Source organism: Rhinolophus hipposideros, assembly GCF_964194185.1.
Source record: "Rhinolophus hipposideros genome assembly, chromosome: 3".
Taxonomy (NCBI): Eukaryota; Metazoa; Chordata; class Mammalia; order Chiroptera; family Rhinolophidae; genus Rhinolophus; species Rhinolophus hipposideros.
In genome coordinates, this window is record NC_138049.1 from 92,807,959 (window position 1) to 92,831,925 (window position 23,967).

The 23,967-nt window shown below is 39.7% G+C and overlaps 1 protein-coding gene and 1 pseudogene across 2 annotated transcripts in view; one reads left to right on the forward strand and one right to left on the reverse strand.

Moving 5' to 3' along the window:
- Positions 1–17,075, forward strand: part of TNFRSF21 (TNF receptor superfamily member 21) — a 67,426-nt gene extending 50,351 nt beyond the window's left edge. The window contains exons 5-6 of the mRNA XM_081038405.1: positions 14,108–14,336; positions 15,653–17,075. Of these exons, the coding sequence (XP_080894531.1) occupies positions 14,108–14,336; positions 15,653–15,882 (459 nt within the window). The 3' untranslated portion in view covers positions 15,883–17,075. The remainder of the gene's footprint in view (positions 1–14,107; positions 14,337–15,652) is intronic.
- On the reverse strand, positions 11,329–11,915 carry LOC308492919 (large ribosomal subunit protein uL13-like; annotated as a pseudogene). The gene has a single exon. The product of its transcript is annotated as a large ribosomal subunit protein uL13-like (transcript).
- Positions 17,076–23,967: the final 6,892 nt, after the last annotated feature.

The window sequence follows — 23,967 nt, forward strand, 5'->3', positions numbered from 1 at the left end:
TAAAGAAGACGGTGGAACACAAGGGTTGCTATCTGGGTTTAGTGCCCAAGAACTGGAAATTCCAGCTAGTTGTAAATATTTATTCCTTACTGCCTGAGCAAATGTTCCTAGGCTGGCAGGGATGTTTTCTCTAGTGAAGAAACAAAGGTGATGGTATGTATGAAGATAACAGCCTGCTGCTGTCAGAAAAAGGGAAACAAAATTGAAGAACTGAATTTCTAGGTTTTCTTTTGTGTGTGTCTTTTCCACATTTCTTTTAAGGACTTCCTATATTTAGATAGGCTTAAACGGTGCAATCTTTTTTTCTCTCCCCTCCTCATCCCCCCCTCTCCCCTGTCCCCTCTGCCTCCCTTTGAAGGGGTAGACTTGATTTTCTCTATAGGAAACCTTGGCCAAACAATTTTGTTAATTCAGATTTTTCTATTTAAAATGGGAATTCAATTAAATTGAGGTAAATAGCATGTTCAACTGTAAGATATAAAAAAGTGAGTTATTAATGTGCTGTTTAGTGGCTAGATTCAGGAGTAATTGTGATTTGAATTCCAGCATTCTTTTATTGTTTCATTTTGAAAAAAGGAGGAAAAGGAATTTTATGTACATTTAAAAATGATAATATTAAAAGCAACTATAATTTAAAATAATATAAAGTGTTACTTTAGCTGTCTACTTTGACCAGAGATTTACAAATATAAAGAACTCTGGTGCAGGGGAGTTGGGTATTTTATCCTTCTTCTCCTTCCACAAGATTAGATAGATTAAAACTACACTGTAATTTAAACAACTAGTGGACCTGAAGCCAATATGATCATTGTTGTTGACTTATATGTAGTAGAATGATTCTTTGTTAGGTATCTTAATCCTTTCCAGAAACCATGAAGAACTCTGGGATAGAGTTCTCTCTCTCTCTCTCTCTCTCTCTCTCTCTCTCTCTCTCTCTCTCTCTCTCTCTCTCTCTCTCTTTCTCTTGACTACAGTAGACTCTGTGTTGGAGACTGGGTGGCTTTGCTCAGTATAATCAACTAGGAGATTCTTCACAGTGAGAAGAGCACTGGGCATTCTCTTTCGGCGAGGACAAAACCACTGCTTCTGCTGCTGAGGGAACTACAGTTAACTGATTTTTTGCTTGCCAGCTGCAGGATGCAGCTGTCCTTATCTATGGTCTGACTGAGACGAGCTAGTTTCAGAAATTTAATATAGTGAGGTCGAATTGAAGCAAATACCAGCTGTACATTTAACTGTTGGCTTTTTGACCATTCAAATTTGTCTTTGACTTTAATTTGCCAGTTGGTCATCTCTGAGAAAATAGGGATTCTTGTCCTAAGGCCTTAAGATGTTAGCTAAACTTGAATGTATCTAGCCCTTGCCCTCTGTTGCATTACCACATAATAGAGGGTCATTTAAGGTCAAGTTAGGTAATTTGGAGGGTGTGGTTGCAGGCTCTGGGGTACTTCTGGGATGGTGAGGAGGAGACATTGTAAAAAGATTGTAGTCCACACAATAGGCCCAGGTTCATTTTAGTGATGCTTGTGTTTAAGGTGGTCATTGTGTACAAAGATGTCTGTGAATAAGCCTTTAGACTTTTAACGACCTTCAGGCTGTTCTACTTATTATTATAGTTTAAGGTTTCAGTTAGTCAACAACTTTTTGTCACGCACCAGCTGTGTGCCTGGTATTATGTAAAGAAGAAAGATGGCCCCTGCCTTTCATAGCTCACTCACTGAGATGGAGACACATATGCAAATGATCACACGTCAGTGGGATAATAGAAGTGTGCATGAGGAATTATAAGATAGTATCAGAAGACAGGGATACCTGACCCTCCAAAATATACATACGAAACAAGAGCAGATACATACTTGTCGATTTGAAAGTTGTTAAAAACAAAAACAGACTAGTTTCTTTCAAGACTGTATTTTGGGGGGCGGCTGGATGGCTTAGTTGGTTAGAGCGCAAGCTCTCAACAAGGTTGCCGGTTCAATTCCCATCATGGGATGGTGGGCTGCACTCCCTGCAACTAAAGATTGAAAACGGTAACTGGACTTGGAGCTGAGCTGCTCCCTCCACAACTAGATTGAAGGACAGTGACTTGGAGCTGATGGGCCCTGGAGAAACACACTGTTCCCCAATTAAAAAAAAAAAAAAAGGCTATTTTGGTCTTCTCCAAGACTTTCCCATCTGGTTTCTGCCCAGGGAGCCCCACCTGCTTTTTCACACTAAGGGATTCTCAAACCTTTGACTCTGCAAAGAACTTCTGATTTACTTAGAACCTTGTTTTGTTTTGCTCGGTAGCAAAACAAGGTTATCAGAAACTTTTCAATGTTCTGCAGTAGTAAATAAAGTACAGGAATAAGGTTGTAATGTGCCACTGACGTCAAGTGCTGGAGTTTGAACTTTGAATCTCCAAGAACTGATAGAAGGGACTGACAAATTGAACAATTTGGTTTTGTTCCTCTGGATTGGGTTTGAATCTGCTTTTGCCACCCATTGTATGTCCTTGAGCAAGTCCCATCACGTCTTGAAGCCTCAGTTTCTTCATCGTTGCCTTATAAGGATCTGGTGAGGACTAGAAATGTGAGTGTATATACTAGAGATAGTGCAAATGCCAGTCCTGCACTTGACAGGTAGTAGGGGGCTCAGTAAACCTTAGCTACTATTTTCCATGTTAGAATTTGAATTCCACTTTTGCCTTTTTTGACTCAAGAGCAAATAATACCACTCTACTTTTGATAAATGCACATTAAAAAGAAAGGGAAGCAGTGTTTGCTGAGTGTTGTGTCCCAAACACTTACTGGATGCTTTACATCTGTGCTTACCTAACAAGCTTCATGGTCCTGCCAAGGTATAGGTAGGTAGTAGAGTTGAGATATATTTCTATATTTTGTTGAATGCTCTGTCAGTTGCAAGATGTACCAGTATTGTATGTACCACTAAGAAAGAAAGAAAAACAATACCAATTATAGTTGTAAGATCATCCCTATTTCAGAGATGTTAAAATGTAAAAAAAATATGCATAATAGAATTAATGAAATATGGTAGTTGAGCTTGAGGTATACAGGTTATAAAAAGAAAAATCTGGGAAATAGATTCTGTGGTCTTAATATCCCTCCCCAACACATACATACACAAATGATTTTTTTTTTTTTTGGTAGCCTGTCAGGATGAGATGGTTTAACACAAGCAATTTATTTAGCAAATATTAATGGAACACCCATTGTGTTTTGAGCCCTGTAATTGGCACTGGCACTAGAGGTACTCAGTGAAGCACACATGCACACAAAAAACAAAACATAAAAACAGAGAACTATCCCTCCACATGCTGACATTTTCATAGGAGAGATAGGTAGGTTAGCCAAACTTTAGAATATATTCTGTGAAACTGCTATATAGAGGAGGTGAGGTGATATTTTATTTTTTTCCTGAGACATGGTATCTCAACATTCAGAAAAGCTTGAGTCTATTAGTTGATAACATTTTCCAGCTCTTTAACCCACACCCTTACTGGCTTTCTCAAAAAGTGAATTGGGGGAAATCAGAATCAATATTGTAAAAAGAAGCTTATTTTCTCCATCAATTACCAGTGCTGAAGAGCAGTTTCTTTTATTTTAAGCCAAAACACATATCTGGATAAAGCTTAGTAGCTTCCAGTTTGGGCCTAGCTTCTCCATCCTATGTTTGTGAGATTGTCTCTTGATCTGTTATAACCCAAATGCCAGTAGTGGGTACACTCGTTGAAGAGGAATTGCATCACGGTTAGAAGTAGGTTTTGTTATACACCAGTTAGTTTCAACATTTTAATTGCTTATTCCTCACTATTTTCTTGAGAGAGACAGCTGTTACTCATAATTTTTCCCACAAAAAAATTGTAACAGAGGCAACTTCGAGTTCTGCACATTTGGGCTGAGTCAGGGGATAGGCTAGAATGACCAACCATTGGAATGGCTTATCGCCCCCAAAAAAGGAAACTAGAGGGAAAAAAAGGAAACTTTATTTTGTGTTTATAATCACAACACTTGGTAAGGCTCTTCTGAAAATGATATAAAACACAGAAATCATACAAGAAAGATTTAACTTCTTAGCAATAAATATACAAGTCAGAAAACATGCAAATCTAAAGACAAAATAATAACTGGGAGAAGATGTTTGCAACATAGGGTATTTTGTTAAAAAATGAAGAACTTTTACAAATGAATTAAGAGACCAACAACCCAAAAAGAAAAATGGGCAGTCTGTGAACAAGACAGTTCACAGAAAAAGAAAGGCTCTTAAAGGGACACAGATTTTTCAACTTCATGCAGAATAAGGAAAGTTCAAAGTGAAACCTACACTGAGATACAATTTTAACCTCTCAGATGGCAAAGAGGGAAAGGTATGACACCATTCTTGTGTTGTGAGGGAACAGAAAGAACAGCATCAACTGCTAATGGGTGTGTACAGTAGCCCAGTCCCCATGAGGCCACCTGGCGTTATCTACCACAGTACATGTCAGTTGACCACTTGACATTCCTCTTCTAGGAATATGTCCTGCATGTATTCCACATATGTCCCACATATGTGCAGAATGATGCAAGTGGAAGTATTCATTGTAGTAGCTTTATTTGTAATAACAAAAGAGTGGAAGCAACACAGATGCCCTTCAGTAGAAGACTGGTTTTGTAAGCCATAGGACATCCATACAGTGGGACAGTATGAATGTGTCAAAAACAGTGAGTCAGCTCTTTATATGCTCACCTCAGAACTGTTTTTAAATGGAAAAAGACAGATGTAGAGCAGTGAGTACACTGTGCCACCATTTGGGAAAAAAAATTAAAAAATAAAAAAAGAGCTGGGGTGGGGTAGACTATGTGTGCCTATTTATTGGTGTAAGGGCACACTGTCTCTGGAAGACTGCATAGGGAATTGGTAACAGTAGTTACCACTCGGGTGTGGAACTGAGTAGCTGCGATCTCGAAGCCAGAGGTTGAAGTCAGAGGTTAATGAGAGAATTATTCTTCACGGTATCCTCTTTTGTACCTTTGGAATTGTGTACCACATATATTCGAATTCTAATGGCACCCATCCAACGAATCATTCTGTTAAAGAATGCTAATTTAATCAAATTTGCCAAGTTCAAAACACGAGTCACAGATGAGCATGAGCCTTCCTACGTCAAGGTCATGAGTTTTCCTAGGAACTTTCTGTCCTCCAGTGTCTTAAGATATGCTTATAAGATCCGTGCAACTTTTTCTCATGGTTAGAGTTGTCCAAAGGATTTTTTGTGGAAAGCCTTCCTAATACTATGTCTCATTGAGTGATGTTTAGGGAAACCCAAGTCATTTCCAGCAGTGTAAGGCTCGATAGTACATTTGAATGTGAGTGGGCTCCGGCTCTGAACCAAGGGAGCCCACGTACTAATCCTCACTTCCTTTGTTGAGAAAGCCAGTGAGTGAGTCAGCTCAGGGCTGTAACATTAGTGTTGATGTCAGCAGCCTGGACAGTTCGCAGACACATGCCCCAGCAGCTGGGCAGGGCACATCTCCCTTCCTCCTCCCTCCGGAGCCAGCTGGTTCTTACCAGCTTTGGCAGCTTTGTGCAGCTCTACTTGTTGTGACTTCCTGTGGTTTTTACCCACGCATCCAGAAGAAGAATTCTCTTGCTTAGGGCAAGGGTTGGCCACCCACACCTTGACTTAAATGTGAGTGGATTTGTAGCCTTTGGGATTCTGTTTTGAAATCCTCTTACAAATGATCAGAATTAGCAGAGGACATACATACACAAGAATATAGCCACTACCTGATTAGGGCCTAGGGTACTGAAGGGAGAAACACGCCAAGGCCAGTTAACCTGGGCTGAAGTTTAAATGTAGTCTTAAGTGTTAAGGTTGCAGTTGAAACAAAATCCTTTCATTATCCTATGCTTGGACAGATCTAGGGTAGGTAAGAGGTGATTTTTTTTTTTTTTTTGAATCCCCAGTGGTTTTGGCATTTTTCAATCAAGTGAATTCTGTGAGCCTCCTGAGTGTTATGGCTGCTTGCTGGCAGGTTGTGAAAGAAATCATGAGGCAGGTAGAAATTAAGAAGGAAAATTTGTTTAAGTGTTAGGTAGAAATCAGAAAATGTAAGAGGAAGAGGGTGGGAGGGGGTCCACAGTGCCTACAGAAAAAGCTCATCACTTAGCTTGGATTAACTGCCTCCAGCCACCTATCTGTTTTTGCAGCAACAGATGACAAGACATGGTCTGGAGCAAGACAAGGATCTGAGTCAACAGGCCTCCACCCATCTTACTAGGAGGGTAGGCTCTCCTGTGGAAGAACATGCCCCAATTTTCCCGCCAAATCAACATATAATTCCCTGACTCCACCCAGCAAACTTTAATCCTTGGGACAAGGGCTCTCTGGACCTCACTCCTTGCTCTCTCCACCTCTCTCTCTCTCTCTCCACCTCTCTCTCTCTCTCTCTCTCTCTCTCTCTCTCTCTCTCTCTCTCTGTCTCTCTCTCTCACTCACCCCCTCAGCTAAGCCCGTTCTCTTCCCTGAGAACTACCACTAATACACCCTGCTTGCATATTAATCAGCTTGCTGACCTTTGATTCTTCACTGCGTTGACAAGAAGAACCGAGACTCCAGTAACAAACGTGAGAGGAGGGTCGGCTGGGCAAAATCTGTTAGAGACTATAGCTCTCAGCTTTTGTTTGATCTGAAGTTTTATATTTTCTAACCAGGATGTAAATTGCTTCGGCCAGTACGTAATGAAATCTATTATGTTCGACTTGGTCCGTTGAAGTGTGGGAAGGAAGGTGTGGTTAAACTGGTTAGGGCAACCTTTGTATATGTTTTGTAAATTTAAGTTGGAGCCAAGAGTGGATCCTATACAGATGTGGAAACCTCTCCCAAGTTACCATGCCAGGCTTGCAAGGCCGAAATAAACAGAAACATTGAAACTGGTATGCACAATAAATGTAAACAGAGTCAGGTTTGGTGAAGGGAGGCCAAGAAAAATAAAAGCTTGTAAAAAGTCCCAAGCTAAATTACACTTCTTAAATGAAATTATACCAGAGGTCCAAATCTCAAAAACAGAAGATTTAGTGCCACCATTACAATCTACCCTGTCTTGTTACTGAGTGTGGGTGAGTTCGTTCTGCAGGCCCTTCTGTTGGCGCCCCACTCACCTGGGCAGTACATGGTGTTCACTCAGCTCTGCAATCTCTGTGGTCTGGCACGGGGCTTTCCAGGGAAGCTGAGCAGGGCATCTTGGCATTGTACTCCTGTTCCTGCTTCCGTCCCATGATCTCTAACGACTCCAGGGAGATCTAGAGTGCATAAGGCCAACAGTGTCTACTTGCCAATCGATGATTTAGATTTGTGTTAGTGCTGTTCCCTACTTATGCAATGGAAGCCCCTTCTTGCTCCTTTTCCTGTGGTCTGGACTGGGCAGAAGAAAAAGAAGGAAAGATCACAAAAGACTAAACAATCGGAAGACTAGGAAAAGTTTGGGGAATTTTTGTCATAAGGCTATTTGGCTCTTAGCCCACCTTTTTAATTTATTTTCCTAAAGTTGAAAAATAAGACTTACAAAACAAAGTAAAGTTGAAAGCACAGTACAAGCACCACCCATAAACCTACCACCTAGATTCAATAATTAATCACATTTTGTCATTTGGCTTTATTGACTATATATGTGACAGTATATTTCTAGTTCATGTTTCTATTTCTAAGACTTTCTCCAAATTTCTTATAACTGATAACCCTTCTTTTAAGAATTAGCATCTTCCCATTTTCCTCTTTACTTTTTACTTTTTGTTTGCAAAAAAAAAATTTGCTGAGTAAATTTGGATTATTCTTGCCCAAATCCCTACTCTGGGTTACATTTAACAAGAATTCACATTCAGAAGAATAAGTCATTGTTTCCTATCATCTGGACTTTAAAGAAACCTGCCTATTTTTTTCTTTTTTTTGTTGGAGGCAGTATATTTGCGTTATATTTTTTAAAGGGAGAAATCATACAGGTATTCTTCGGTATCTGAACTTAGGAACTGAATAAGATTCAGGTAAATTTTTTGAGATAGGAGTTGATAAGCATGATTATATGAACACTCATTTATATCTGAATTCCTGTAAACATAGGGACCTAGTAGATTCAGATATCAAGAGATACTTATGGCAAGGAGGATAGTACTTATTTTTATCAAAGCCCAACTGCACATGCCTACATAAACCTATAGGAGGTCATAAAATCTAATTTGATCTTAATTATATGAACAGCGGGATTGAAAGCAGGGGAAACAAGTTTGAGACAGCATAATCCCTAAATAGTTGTAGTTACGTATTCGTGTGTATTTGTGTTTCAATACCTTTGAGATAAACCTTTAGTGGAAATGGAATTTGTTTTTTTTAATAGTCACTGATCTGTTAGGATCTGAAATATTTTCAAACAGAAAACAAAGTTATTGGGTACAGTTAAAGTGTCTGGAATTTACAGAATCTCCCACCTTGATCTCAGGACAATCGTCCAGCCAGAGCGTAAGCTCTGCCATTGAGCTTACCCTGCTTCTGGCGCCTTCACTCTGGCTGAGGAGCCAGGGTAGGTCCTTTCAGTCATGCAATTGCTTATATTGAGTTTACAGGATTTGTCAATTTCTCTCAATGCAGTGGGTCCAGAAGTGACATGGCTCAGCAAAGAGGATTGTGTGAAACTAGACAGTCCTGATCTTGAATCCTGGCTCAGTGACCTTGGGTTGGTTACTTAAACCTCTTAGAGCCTCACTTTTCTCATCAGTAAAATGGAGCTAATAAGTGCTACCTTAATAGCAAATAGATGACATGTTTCATGCTGGATCATTTAGCACAGTATTAATAATGGCTTATTTCTTAAAGTCCCTTTTTGTTTACTGGATCTTAGTAGCAAGCTGGTCAACTCAGATGGAATAACAATTAGTTTTCATTGAATTTAGCAAATGGGCTTTTAAAAACCATTATTAAAGTGATGGAAATTTTCACAAATGTAACAGAATTCTTCCTTCTTTCTAAGTATTAGATGAGGTCTGAAGGCTTTTGACTGTGTACGGAGCTTTTCGAGTCTGTCAGGCCTATCTGACTACAGAGGGGGAAAAGGGAGAGCTTGGTAGAATCCAACTGGGTAAAGGAGCCATGGGGTTAAGTTGAACCATTTTAGCAGATTGGTAAGGAGTATCCAGGCTGAGTAATTAATGCTTCATTTCAGGGGGTCACTGAGGCATCAAAGTTGTTAATTAGTTTTATGAAAACAGATTGTGCAACCACAGGGAGACTGTAATTGGGTAGTAATTGAAAATAACTCAGTGGTAAACTTTAGTTGAATGAACCAGTTGGATGTAACTTGGAAGGAAAAAGGGGAGTTGGAGTGGTGGCTAGGGTGGGGGTCAAGAATGAAATAATAGTGAGACAAACAATAAATAAGACATCATTTGAACAGACATGACCTAGTCTAACCTTTTTTCATTTAGAAATGAGGAAACAGGTCTGAGGAGGGAAGTGGTTCTTTTAGACCACCACACAGCTAGTTAGTTGTATATTTCCTTTCTTCCCTTGCAATGATATTCCAGGATGCTCATGACTTGGATTTTTAGGAGTTGACTATGGGGGACATGAAATGCATATTGAAAAAAATGGCTTCTGAGGCCAGAGTTCTTTGGCACATCTCTGTTTGTAGAGTATATTCAGGAATGCTCTTAGATCATAGGAGAGAAGAAAAGTACTCACAAAATCTTGTTTCATTTATATGCCATCCTTGCCATGGATGAAGCTCTGAAGGATTTTCTTTACTGTTTGTTCATGGTTCTACCATCACCAGGGGCTAGAAAAACACTTCAACTTTCCACATTGTGTCATCTTTGGAAAGGCCAGGCAACAGGGAAGTGATTGGTTTTGGGTTTGATATTAAAGAGGAGAATTATTTTTGAGTTTCAGTTTTTGGTTGTGATTTAGTTGAGAACCCAGAGTGGGCACTTGGGTTCTGGGGTTCTGGTTGAGGTAGGAGTGAAGGGTTGCAAGGACACAGCTGGAAATGGCTCATTCCATTACAACCTCCGAATATAAGTTTAATCATTGTTCTCACAAACATGCTACAAACCTTTGTAGCCCAGTGAGGTTCAGGCTCACTCATTTCGATCAATACCCTGTTATACTAATCCATTTGGATGGTTCTTCATACTCTGGTTTCGGGAATTAGAAAGGAAAGTAGTCAGGTCAGCAAGGGAGCTAGGTGTGACTCAGATGTTGAGTCAGGTGGAACCATTTATCTCTAATCTTATCACTTTGGACTAATAAATACAGTATCTGGAAGGACTGAGTGTACTTGCATGGAAACTAATCAGGAAGACATTTGGGGCTCATTTGGCTAAAATAAATTGCATGCTCTTGAAGTTTACACAATAGATCCATCTGTTTTTGGCTGCTTGGGGAGCTCTTTCTTCATTATTCCTGCCCCCTCCCTTTTGGTCTGTCTTACTGTCTGTCTCTACCTCATTTCTCAATTGAGTCTTGCAAGTTAGCTTGATTATCTCATGGCTATAAAACAAAAAGAGCCATACTTTTCAAGTGTCTCCAAAGGGACTTCAAATATCTCTCTGGATATATTGCCTTCACTGGTGAAATTTTCCCGGAGGCTGTTCTTTTAAGTCTTAATATCTGTCTGACTGCAACAAGTGGGGGGGAGCCTTGCTCTTTGGTGCCGGGGAACATTTAACAAAAGTATAGAGAGGAGCTCAGCCAAGCAGATGATCTTCCAACTGTCCTGTTTCTTGGCTACCGATATAAATAAGAGCTGCTGCAGCCACAACATTTTCAAGTTAGCAGAAGGAAAATATACTTATCAGTGGTGACTGCTTTTAAAAATAACATTTATTGTTTTTCTAATTATAAAAAGTTAAGATGTCCCTGTAGAGAATTTGGAAAGCTCAAAGAAGCATAAGGAATAAATTAAGTTACTCATTTTGTGAATGTTTTGATAACTTTATGCTCAAAGCTTTTGTAAGACGGTAAGACCCTCTTCCATGGAAATCTGCCTTTCTTGTTTAGAATATCTGTCTTCTCTTTTAGTATATAAATCTTATAAGTGTTCTGCATTTGCTATAAACTCAGTACTGAACCATGAACTTTCTGAATTAATAAAATAAAAAATTAATTTATTCCAAATATCCTGATGACTCAATTTCTGGTTAGAGATACCACAGGTGGCACAGTGCTTGAGTTGCAGTGTTGCAAACCAATTTTGATGGGTGATGTAAATATTAAGGTAAAGGGAGGAAAGAAGTCAGTTTGTGGGAACCAATTTTTTTTTGGGGGGGTGGGGGGATTAACAGTCAATTTTATTGGGCTCAGACCAGGAATCCATGGGTCTTGAGGACCTCTGTGTATCTGTCAGTTTTCTTCTCCATGTTCTTTTTGGCCTATTTCCGTAGCCTCATGAGCTGTTTTTTTCTTCTGGTAATGAATCTTGGCCTTCTCCTTCCTCTTCTTCTCCAGAGTGGCTGTAACTGCCCGGTACGTCAGCCAACCTCATGAGCCAGGCGCCTTACGTAAGCAAACTTATGTGTAGGCTTGAGGGCAGCAGGAACCACCATTCGCTTTTTCTTGTCATCGGGTGGTGGGATCCCATCAAACATCTTGAGGGGGTCCAGGGTGGCCCAGCCCTTCTTGGTCTTGAGGGGCAGCGTGCCTTGCTCAGTCCGCCAACAGATGCGGCTGGAAGGTCAGCAGTGGTAGGGGCCTAAGGATGGGTTGATGTTCATCTGCTTGCAGAGGAAGGGCAAGTACTTTAACTAGAAATTGCCAGAAATCTTGATGCCCTCACAGCGCACGACCACCACCTTCTGGCCCAGCAGTACCTGCTTGACCATGATGGCTACAGGTGGCCCAGGAGATGACCTCAGGCATCCAGCACCAGGACCTGCCCCTCTGCCATCTTCGGCAGCCATCTGGGAAAGCGAGCAATTTTTTTTTTCTTATAAAAAATTGTAAATAACTTTAGAGAAATCTCAAATTCAACCAACTACTGGGTATCCTGCATAAAGTGAGGAATACCATACTCAGTACCTGATTTTTCTAGAAGGATGATTTTAAATGGTTTCTGGCTGTTGCTATAGTTTTTAGCTCCAATGTGGCAATGCTCAAACCGTTCGTAGGGACATTTTTCATATTACAAGAGAGCATCACTTCAGCATTCTGTCTTTCCAAGTTACGTTGGAAATCATGTGCTTAATTTTCATTGATAGGATCCTTTGGCAAAAGTGGGGGGGGGAATTAAATATTTAAAGTTTTGAACTGAGTTCAGGAAATAGGTGGGTGGACTTCTTAGTCTATTGACATGTGATTTGTGGGTGGGAATTTCTTTTTTATGCAAGAACAGTGCACTATATTGACTGACCATGTGGTCCAATGTAATGTCCCTGAGAAACAGAGTGTAGACAAGTGCTCTTTGTCTAACTGAGTGAATAAAAAACGTGTATTGGCATGAATGGCCAAGTGCATTTTCGGGGAGGAGGGGCACATGCCCGGGCCTATTGAATTAAAAATTTTAAAGCATATGCATAAAATAAAAGACTTGTCTGTGGATCAGAAGGGGGTCTCTGGGAATACATGTTATCCAAGTTTTAAACTTGCACTGGAAGCAGAAGCAGGGTGTGGGTGGCTGTATGGAGGAAGAACGCTGTTGGAACCTTAGACGTGTCCCGTAATCAGTGGTCTTCAGAATCTGTAGCCAGTTGCAAGAACTTCTCCGGCCTTAAAGGCTGTAAAAGAGGCAGTCATGTTTGCTTTGTGTGTTTTACAACTATTCAACATAATGCTTTGAAATGAGGGTCAATGTCTTCCTGATGGAGGAACTTGAAGTTTCGCTTGACATGCGTGAGTGAAGTCATGAGGGTTCTAATGCGCCATGATTAACAGCTCTGGGAAGAGTGCACATCACTCCCTAAACCCTTCCCTGTGTGATCTCGCCACCGGGCTTTCAGATTTTCATCCATGCCGGAAGAGCCAATAAAAAGATAAAAGTCAATGGACTGAAAAATGCCCCACGTGCCTGCCAGAGTTCTAAAGTATAGTGTTGAACGGTAGGGCCAAGTAGAGATGTCAAGCAGACTTGAGATGAGCACTGGCTTTCACCCTCTCTGTGCTTTAGTCATTTCACCTGGAATGGGGTGATACCACCTATCACTTCCCCCATCTCCACTGTACACCTGGGACAGCCATGATTATACCTCACCTGACCACTGTAACAGCATGCCAACTGGTCTCCCTGTTTTGATGCTCGTCTCCCTAAAATCCATTCTCCACACATCAGCCGGAGTGGTCATGAAGCTCACTATCTCCATCGGAAACCATCTTCTTTGTTTGCTTCTTTTTATTGTCTCTCTGGCGCCCACTCCAGAACGCAAGCTTCTCGCTCATGCTCTCCATAATATGCTTAAGAGTTGATATACTGGCTCCAGAGGGGTGGGCCTTACTCCTTTTAGCTGCTTTTGCCTCTGCCGTTCTGTTCTCATTCTTTCAAAGTTTTATTTAATTCCTGAGCTAGTTTGAAATGGGAGTCGGGAAACCAGGATCTAGTCTTAGTTCTGCCACTTACTGGTTGGGAGCGTTTAATTAAGAAAGTCACTTAACTTCTCTAGGCCTCTGTTTCTTTATTTGTGAAGAGAAGGTGTATTAGTTTTCTAGGGCTTCCATAATAAAATACCACAAACTGAGAAGCTTAAACAACAGAAATACATTTTCTCACAATTCCAGAGGCTAGATGTAATACACTAGATATTATGTAAGACCTTTTCTGGCTCTACAAAATTATATTTTAAGTTGGAGATCTTTTTCGCTTCCTTGTCCAGTTCCACTCCTGCGAGGTAACAGCTTGGTACATAAGCTTCCTAACTTTTAATGCTCATACATATCCTTACGTATATTTTTAAAGGATTTAAAAGTGTGTGTGTGGTGTGTTTGTGTGTATGTGTGTCTCTAGCAATAACATAAGAACTGTCAAAATGGGAGAATTTATCTCTAAAATTTTAATTGGAACAAAAACTAGCGTCTGAAAAGATTTTAGTTTCCTTTTTCCATATAATTTTTAAGTACATAATAAAAAAATTTTTTTTTTCTCTCCTACAGCTGGAAACTGACAAACTGGCTCTCCCGATGAGCCCCAGTCCGCTTAGCCCGAGCCCTATCCCCAGCCCCAACACGAAACTTGAGAATTCCGCTCTCCTGACCGTGGAGCCCTCCCCGCTGGAGAAGAACAAGGGCTTCTTCGTGGATGAGTCTGAGCCCCTGCTTCGCTGTGACTCTACATCCAGTGGCTCCTCTGCATTGAGCAGGACGGGCTCCTTTATTACCAAAGGTGCAGACATTCTTTAAGCCTCCCTCCACAAAAGCCCCCAGGGTTTCTCCCTCTCCACTCCCACAGTCCATTAGTAGTTGAATCATTCTAGGACAGGAAGACCTGTCCTAGACTCCAAGATAAGGCTGGCCTGAGAGAAAGCACGTCGTTAACCAGTAGGGACATGCCTAGGAAACCTTTACAGCTCTTCACTGCCTGGCTGAGAGTCTGCGGTCCAGGGGGTCCAGTTACCCTTATCTCCTGAGCTATCAAATGCGTGTTTCAGGGACAGTCTGATAAAAAGTAGTCTGGCAGGGTTTTTTGAAAATTATTCACCAGGCTTGCAGATCCAAGGATTTAAAGTATTAACTTATTGTGAGTATCTGAAGTACATGTAGGTTTTAGGGACTCAACGTATAGGTTTTTAGTGACTTGGATGCCAATTTGCTGTTAAGCTTGATTGCATATAATAATGTTTTAAACATTATGGATTGGTGCTTTGATGTATAATTGGCCACTTTCAGTTTTTAATAGGAGGGTAGAGAATTAGCAAGTACGCTAGACTCATGACGTTTTTGTTAGAAATTTCCTAGTTTGTTGAATTCCAGCTATATTTTTGTGAGAGGGTTATGTTTTACGTTACAGTTTATATGTTTATAAAACATGTTCTATTTTACATATTTATATCGTATACGTTTTATATACTTTATGTATGTATATTTATCTATTTTAAATTTGTGTAAAATGTACTTTAGTGTGTACTTTGTTACACATTATATTTTAGAGAAAGCTTTTTATACTAGTAATAAAAGTTACACTTCCTTACTCCATTGTAAGGTGTGACCCAAGAAGCACTGTTGTCTTGTGTGCTTTTGCTCTTAGCAGGTTAGTTTTAAAATATAGCGACATAGTGAGGAAGTCATATAAGCACATTACAGTGACTTGGGATTTTTGAGGGGAAAGGGCGGGAAGTTTTTGTTTCGTTTTACTTTTTCAGTTTTTTAAAGTTTTTTCAGTTTTCTCCCGAGTTGCAGAAGAATTGAGAAGAAGTTATTTAGGTGTAGCAGACGTCATGTCAAAGGGCACATCAACAACGCGTTCAAGTTCAATTAGATCCTTGTCTGATCTGCATTCGGCAAATCTTGTTATTCTGTGTGCAATGCAAGTAAAAACTCCTGTGTTGTTTGAAATGTGCCAGAGGTTCTCTCACTCACTTTGGGGTGGGGTGGGGTGGGGTAGACTGGGGAGGGAGGAGCTATCACTCTTCCTTCTCCTCCATGACCGCCCAGTACAGTCCCTTTACAGCTGACCCCTTCTCTTCCCTCTCTTCCCTGCAGAAAAGAAGGACACAGTGTTGCGTCAGGTACGCCTGGACCCCTGCGACTTACAGCCTATTTTTGATGATATGCTCCACATTCTGAATCCTGAGGAGCTGCGAGTGATTGAAGAGATTCCTCAGGCTGAGGACAAGCTGGATCGGCTATTTGAAATTATTGGAGTGAAGAGCCAGGAAGCCAGCCAGACCCTCCTGGACTCTGTTTATAGCCATCTTCCCGACTTACTGTAGAACTCAAGGGATGCTGCACTCTGGAAATGACTCATTTTAGGGACAGGGTGTTTTGTTTTGTTTTGTTTTGTTTTTTGGGTGTGTGTGTGTGTGTGTGTGTGTGTGTAACAGAGTATATGGCCAGTGTTTTGAGCTCTTTCTTTTTTTCTTTTCTTTGAACCCTTCTGGGAAGTTAGTTTATAAACCTTTTCAAGGTGTAACTGTTGCAAAATACCCACCACTGAAGTTTTTTAGGTTCCATATTTTCTGTTTTGCCTTCTTACGTATGTTCAAAATTATTCTGTGCACTTTAAATTCACTTAAACGTACCACAAATGCAGTGTGACTATTCCAGCACGCTGGATTGTGAGCCTTTTCTTTAAAAATGTAATGCCATCATGTGAATTCTGTACGCTGTCGTCATGTCTCAAATCCACACCTACTTGTTTTATTCTTACTATTTTTTTTTTAATTATATGTCATTTACGGATTTTTCTTAAGGGTTAAGGAAATGTAAGACCCCACTGAGTTACTGTAATTCAATTAGATTTTGAGTTATCTTTCTAATATGCCTTGTTGTATAGTTCATATTCATGGCAGAAACTTGACCACACTGTTGCTGGTTGTGCGGTTTTCATCTGGACACCGTGTAGAATGCTGGAGTACTTGCGCTCCTCTTACACCAATATGCTCTGGGCTGGAGACATGAAATCCTCACGCCATCAGAACTTGCTATTTAAGTGGCTTGACAACTAGGCCACCAAAGAACCTGAACTTCATCTTTTAGGGATTGAGCGGTTTTGGAACATATTGCTGCACCTTGGAAAGTCACCATTGAGTGCCAGTGGCACCTTTTCCATAGGGAATTTGCCCAGCTTTGCTTTGAAGATGTCTTGTTTTTTTTTACACACACATAGTTGATAGGTCCAGTCTGCCCTCCAAGACCACCAGGATGGTCTTGGTGGATGCCTTCATTACCTAATCACTTTAAGTAAAAATGGCTGCAGCTGTAAGAACTTTTGTCTGATATATTTGCAACTATGCTCCCATTTATAAACATACTCTCTAAAGCTCAGTTGCCAGATTCTAATGCAAAGGTGGTGTGGAATCCCTTTGTGTGGGCAGGGTTTGTGGATAGTGGTAAGGGACTGATATCAGAAAAATGCCTTCAAGTGTACTAATTTATTAATAAATATTAGGTGTTTGTTACTTGAGTCGTTTGTGTATATTTATTTAATCCTTGCCTTGTACATGTGCCCAAGTTACAACTCTTTGAAAATATGTATATTCTAAAAACCTCATAATTCTAATCTACATCATGTAAATCAGCAAAGGTCTGTGTCTGAAAAAGTACCAGGAGATTCACAGAAAAAGACTACCAAGCATGAAATGACCAAGCATTTTCCAGCCTTTGGGGGTAAGCCTGAGGCTCCTGTTTTGAGATTGTTCCTATTTTAAGAAATGAGGATTTGGGGGTGGAGAGGTACAAATGGTAAGCAGACCTTGGAGTATATTCATCTTACTCATTTCCACCTAAGATTTACCACTTGTGGGAGGGTCTATAAAAGTTCACAGGCTTCTCTATAGGAAATCTCACTGCCCCGAGTAATTTCAAAGGTCTTTCTTGGCAGTAAGGCAGGGTGAAATCTTATGGTAGGCTATATTACATTATATTTATTATATTTCATATGTTACCACATTGCTTAGCTTGGGAACCCTGGCTCTACAGATTTTCCAATGGCCAGAACCTTAGCAATTTTGAGTTCTTCTTTCAATGAGAAACTGGAAATAGATACCCTGTCTGAACACCGTGAAACCCATGTCAGTGACATTACAGGGGTTTTCTGGTTTCATCCACTTTCACCTGGGTGGTTTCTAGAGAACCATCCTGGTATCCTGGTATTTGGTTTCACTGGTTCTCAGGCTAGGTTTTCCCTCTTTTGTTGACAGAAGACAGGAACTATTCACATACACATAGGCACACACAAAGCGAACTAAAATGTGTCATAGACAGGAGTGGGAAAGACAGATTTTGTATTTCAGAGGATTTCAGGACTGCCACTTATTGTGGGCATGGAAAACAATGAATGAATGCCAAAATGTTGTGGTTATTAAGTTTGCAAATTATTTGTAGCTTGGGGATGCTTTTATTAATTAATTATTTACCCAGCTTTATACTTTCCAAAGTGCTTTTTACATTATCTTAACCGAATCCATGCAACTATTCTGTAAGATAGGTACTATTATTGTATCCATACAATATGAGAAATAGGCTTATAAAGGTTAAGGAACTTGCTTAAGGCCCTATAGCATAGTTCTAGAGATCAGACTTGAATCTGAATTCAACCACAGCTGTTTATGCAGGACTAAACTAGAACATCTTCACTGGGCTCAAACAGTGGGTGATGAGATCACAGTGGTGATATTTATCTGGGTCATAAGTAAAGCCCTATAGTTAAGTTCAACACATAATTGTGAAACTATAGGAATGGGGTGGCATCTCTTAAAGACCCAGAGGGAAAGGGACATAGGAGTTGTGGTTAAACAGAAGCTTAATACTGAGTTAACATAATACATAGCTTTCCTAAAAACAAAACAAGATAGAATGCAACCTCCAGCTGCAGGATTAAAAAGTATAATAATGTTCTGATCAGAGGTGATAGTCTCATTTGTATACCGTGTTGCTCACTTTGGAGGTTATCTCTGCTTTGAGCTGCCTTACTTTGATGGGTATGCCGAACTGGAAGGTATCCAACGTGGGGGTAACCAGAAGAGTAAGAAACAGAACGAGGAACGATTGTTGGGGAATCTAAGCCTGATAAAGATCACATAGGCAAGAGAAAGACTATCTTCGGTTCCTTAAAGGGTTAAGGAAGAGAATTTTTCTCTAGAGAGTAATATTGTTTCCTCCAGGCCAACTTCGGCTCAATGCAGAGCAGCTTTTAAACAATTAAATTGGGCTGCTTTTCAAAGGAGAGCATGATGCCTACTCTGGGATAAGTAGAGCAGATAAACAACCAGATTCCCAGAGATTTTGAATCAGGAAGTTTGTGGTCAAGTCCAGAACAGAGCTTCACACTTCTTTTCTTGAAACCCTCGTTGGGCCACACTTGGAGAAAGTACTGTAGATCCTTGCCACTGGGGCTGTGGACAAGCAGAATCACAAAATCTGGGAACTTGTTAGGAATGCATAATTTGAGGCCGATTTGCTGTGCTCTGTAAAGTTTACCAAACAAATGAAACACCTGGGTATCTTGTTAAAATGCAGATCCTGTTTCAGTTGTTAGGTGAGGGGGCTACCGAGGTGAGCTGGGCGCTGCTGGTCTCCAGATCACACCGAGTAGCCTGAGATTATGCCTCGGTTTCACGCAAAGAGTAGAGATAATAGGGGAGAGTACACCAACCCCACAGGAGAGAAGTAAATAATTCCTGATGATCCAAAGACACTTCTAGAGTTAAGCAATCCTGGTCAAAATCTACAGCAGTAGTTCTCAGTCCTGGTTGTACGTTGGAATGAGAAGCGGGGGAGCTTGGGAAGTGCAATGCTTAGGTTATACACCAGACCGATTACATAAGAATCTCGGGATGGGACATAGGCATCTGCATTTTTTTTGAAGCTCTCAGGAAGATTCTGATGTAGAGTCAGCTTGGAGAACCACTGATTTAAGAGCTTGTGATGGGAGTGTTTTTTCTCAAGCCTCACTGCAGATCTGATGGATAAATCTTACAGGGAGTTAACCTGGAGATCTGCAATTGCGATTTTCCCATAGCCAGTCCCGCTCAACTCTGCAGACTTGCTTTGGGACTCATAACCCGATGGCAAATGTTTATGGACTATTAAGAACTGATACATTTCCAGGCACGATGGGACAACATCTTGGAGGTTAATTGCATTGATGAACCCACCTGCAACGAATCAATTCTTCGTGATTTTGAGCATAATGTACAGGGTATGATTAATCAAGAATATTTGGGAAGTGATGTTATTTTGATTTGTGTTTCTATATATATTTGAGTGAAGTTTTTCTGATTTTCAAAGAAATGACGTAACATGTAACGAGTTGTAAAACTGCACTGACTACATCATGGAATCTGAGTTCTGTAGCACCTGGGCCATCAGAGCATCAATCTCACCGTACAGTCCTGTAGATGCAACAGGTACCTATCTTGCACTTTGACTTGAGAAAGGTAAATGTGATCTCTTGTTTAGTAGAACTGTGGTCCTTACCTGTGGAAGGAAACTTGAATGTCATCTACAGAGTCTGTGGTTTTTAGGAGGGAAGACAGGCCATCTCTGACTTAATGGCTGAGCACGGTGGCTTACTCCTCGCCAACACTCTTAGAATTCCAAGATATTTCTTCTTGCCTCTTTTCTTGAAAGTAAGTAGAAAATATAATCAATCCGTTGAGCAGGAATTATTTGAATTAGAAATCTAAACAGTTTTTTTACCCTATTTTACTCCAAGTAACTGTATATGTGAAACACATTTGGATGATGGAGTCTTGTTATTTACAAACTATAGATGTTCATAAAATTTCTTGCAAGGACATATAAGAAACATGTTAATGGATGCCTCTAGGGAGAGGAACAGGCTGTCCAGGAGACAGGAAGTGGAAAGGAAGGACATGTTTTTCGCATGATTTGTTCTTTGGAGTCTTTTGAGTTTTGCACAATGTGTATGTAATAGCAAATTAAAAATAATAAATTAAAATCATTTTTAGAATATTTCTACCGCATCCAGGGAATGTACATCCATGAAAATCAAGGTAAGAGTTACATGAACCAGACTTAAAATGTGAGTAATAGCTTTGTGAGGAGCATTTTATACAATCGACAAAGGGAATCAGCTCCTTACCCTGCTGCTCTCCAGAAGAAGTGGCAACACCATTCCCAACCCCTTTGTTATTTTAGATCCTTTTCCTGGATTTGGCTCTGAAACAAATATTAAAGTAATGCAAAAGTCAAATGGAGAAAATTCAAAATTAGAAAGTTAAAGAGGAGCATTGCTATTTTCTGGCCAATCTTCTTATATTTCTCAACACAAGAATTGCTCATAATTAACATCTTCATGAGGAAAAAGGTCAAAGATTTCTTAAGAGTCTTTTAGTAGTTCCTTATCTCTCCAAAGGAGTTGCTTCTGCAATGGCATTGTCTTGTTTTTGTTCACTTACTGCTTTATACACAGCAAAATGATAAACACAAAATCTCATGGGGAAGAAAGAAGAGGCAAAAAGATAGCTCATTTGCAATAGTCCTATGACAATTTTTTCTCATTCTCCCAGGAAGCGTAGAACAGCCAATTTCACACCACGTTTTGGCACATTTTGTTTGAATACAGTGTACCTGCCAACAGAAATATTCATTTTATCACTCTACCCATCCACCTGTGAAATATTTGACCACCTACCATGGGCTGGGCACTATGCTAGAAGCAGTAAATACAAAGAATTATTCCATACACAATCAAAACTACCAATGGGAATAAGGCATAAGTCTGTACAGAGATGTATCCTCAGCATCTGGAATGATACCTGGAACATGGTAGGTACTGAGTCACTATATGTTGAATAAATGAATGCATGCCAGCTCCTGACCTCAGGTTCACAAGTTGGTAAGGGAAAGACACGTGGACATTATAGTCAAATGGGTCCAAGTGAAATGATGAAAATACAAAGAGGGCATTAAGAGAGTCAGAAACCAAATATGAATCAGGGAAAAATTTGCAAAATTCCCTAGTGTAAGCTGTCCTTCTTATTAATTTCAAAGAAAATTAATGTCAAAAGCAAAGGGCTGAAAGTGGCAGTTCCATGCATTTCAAAGCTTTGGAAAGTGAGATAGGTTGAAAAGGGAAAGAAAACCAGAAGGTAAATATAGGTATAGTGTAGAATTACTATATAAGCAAGGAGTTCATATCATTTATACCTTGGTTGTTCCACCCTTTCTTAGGTGTGTTGTTAACCCTCATGATGACACAGGAAGCCCATCACGTGACTGCTTGTACATATCACTTATTCAAAGGAGAGCATGTGTATGCTCTTCATAGAACTCCTATAAAGTATTCAAAACAATTGATATTATTCACTCTTTAATCTTAACCTGAATTTTATGATGTAGGAACCATTGTTATTCCTATCGTATTGATGAAGAAACTGAGGCACAGATTGTGACTTCCCCAGTCACACAGCAAGTAAGCAGTGGATATAGGAAGGCTAGCTAGCTGTAGAACTGAGTCAGCCAGGCATGGTCCGAAAGGGCAATTAAGGTGGAGTAGAACCCTGCCTTTCTAGCCTCTCATCCGGGCTCCACCAAAGTTGAATTGTTTTTGTTTTTGTTTTGGCTTTCTCCTCATTAAGCAAAAGATTACTTGACTTTGAAATAAGACACAAGAAATTTCAAAAGTAATGCAGATAGTTCTTATCTACCCTTCGCCCTGTTTCTCCCAAGGATAACTTCTTACGTAGCCATAAACATCACCAAAATCAGGAAACGGACAATGTTATTAACTAAACTACAGACCTTCCTCAGTTCACATCAATTTTTGCATGTGCTTTTATTTTTGTTTTGGTGTATAGTACTATGAAATTTTATCACATGTGTAGATTCATGTCAGCACCATCAGACTCGGAATACAGAACTACTTCCTCATCACAAAGAAACTCCCTCCTTGCTCTCCTTTCATATGCCTTTTCTCCTCACTCTAAACCCTGGCAACTCTTCTCCATCACTGTAGTGATGAAGAGTGTTATTTATTTGTCACTTAGAGAGTGTTATGTAGATGGAATCATACAGGATGTAATCTGCTGAGATTGTTTCTTTTTCACTCAGCATAATCACCTTGAGATCTAACTAAATTGTTAACCTATATCAACAATTTGTTCTTTGTTACTACTGAGTGGTATTCCATGACAAGGATGCATTAACAGTTTAATGATTCACACATTGAAAGACCTTTGGACCTTTTCAGTTTGGGGTTATTACAAGTAAAGCTGCTATGATGACCTCTTGTGCACAGGTTTTTGTGTGCAAGTAAGGTTTCATTTCTTTAGGGTAAATACCCAGGTGGAGGGTTGCTGGGTGGTATGGTAAATGCATGTTTAATTTTACAGCAAACTATCAAACTTTCTAAGTGGTGGTACCATTGTATGTTCACAGATCCTTGCTAGTCCTTAATATTGTATTTTTTTGTTGTTGTTTAAAATACATTATTTACAATTTTATTAAAATCATTTATATTTTTATTTTAGTCATTCTAACGTGTGTGGTGATACAAACTTGAATTTATAAAGTGTTGAACAAATGCCAAGGAAGAATTTAAAATTAAAAAGTGCTATCTCTCTGATACTCCTATCTAATTACTATAATTTCATTCTTTTTCTTCTTTTAAATTTTTATTTATTGTGATAATAATACTTCACATGAACTTTACCCTCTTAATACATTTTTAAGTGTCCAGTACAATATAATTGACCATAGGTACTATGTTATACAGCAGATTTCTAGAACTAATTCATCTTGTGTAAGTGAAATGTACGCCTTGATTAGTAACTGTCCTTTTTCTCCCTCCCTCTATCCCTTGGCAACCACTATCCACTTTTTGATTCTACGAATTTGGCTATTTTGGATACTTCATATAAATGGGATCATGTAATATTCATCTTTCTATAACTGTCTTGTTTCATCGTGTCCTGAAGGCTCATCATGTTGTCACATATTGCAAAATTTCCTTCTTTTTTTTTTTGTCTGAACAATATATGTACATACATATATACCAGCTTTTCCTTATCCATTCTTCTGTCAGTTGACATTTAGGTTGTTTCCATATCTTGGCTCTTATGAATAATGCTGCAATGAATGCAGGAGCGCTAATATCTCTTTGAAATCCTGATTTCAATTCTTTTGGATAAATAAATATCCAGAAGTGGAATGGCTGGGACATAAGGTAGTTCTATTTTTAATTTTTTGAGGAACCTTCATACTGCTTTCCATAGTGGCTGCACCAATTTGTAATTCCACCAACAGTGTACAAGGGTTCCCTTTTCTCCACATCCTCGCCAACACTTGTTATCTTTTGACTTTTTGGTAATAGCCATCCTTACAGGTGTGAG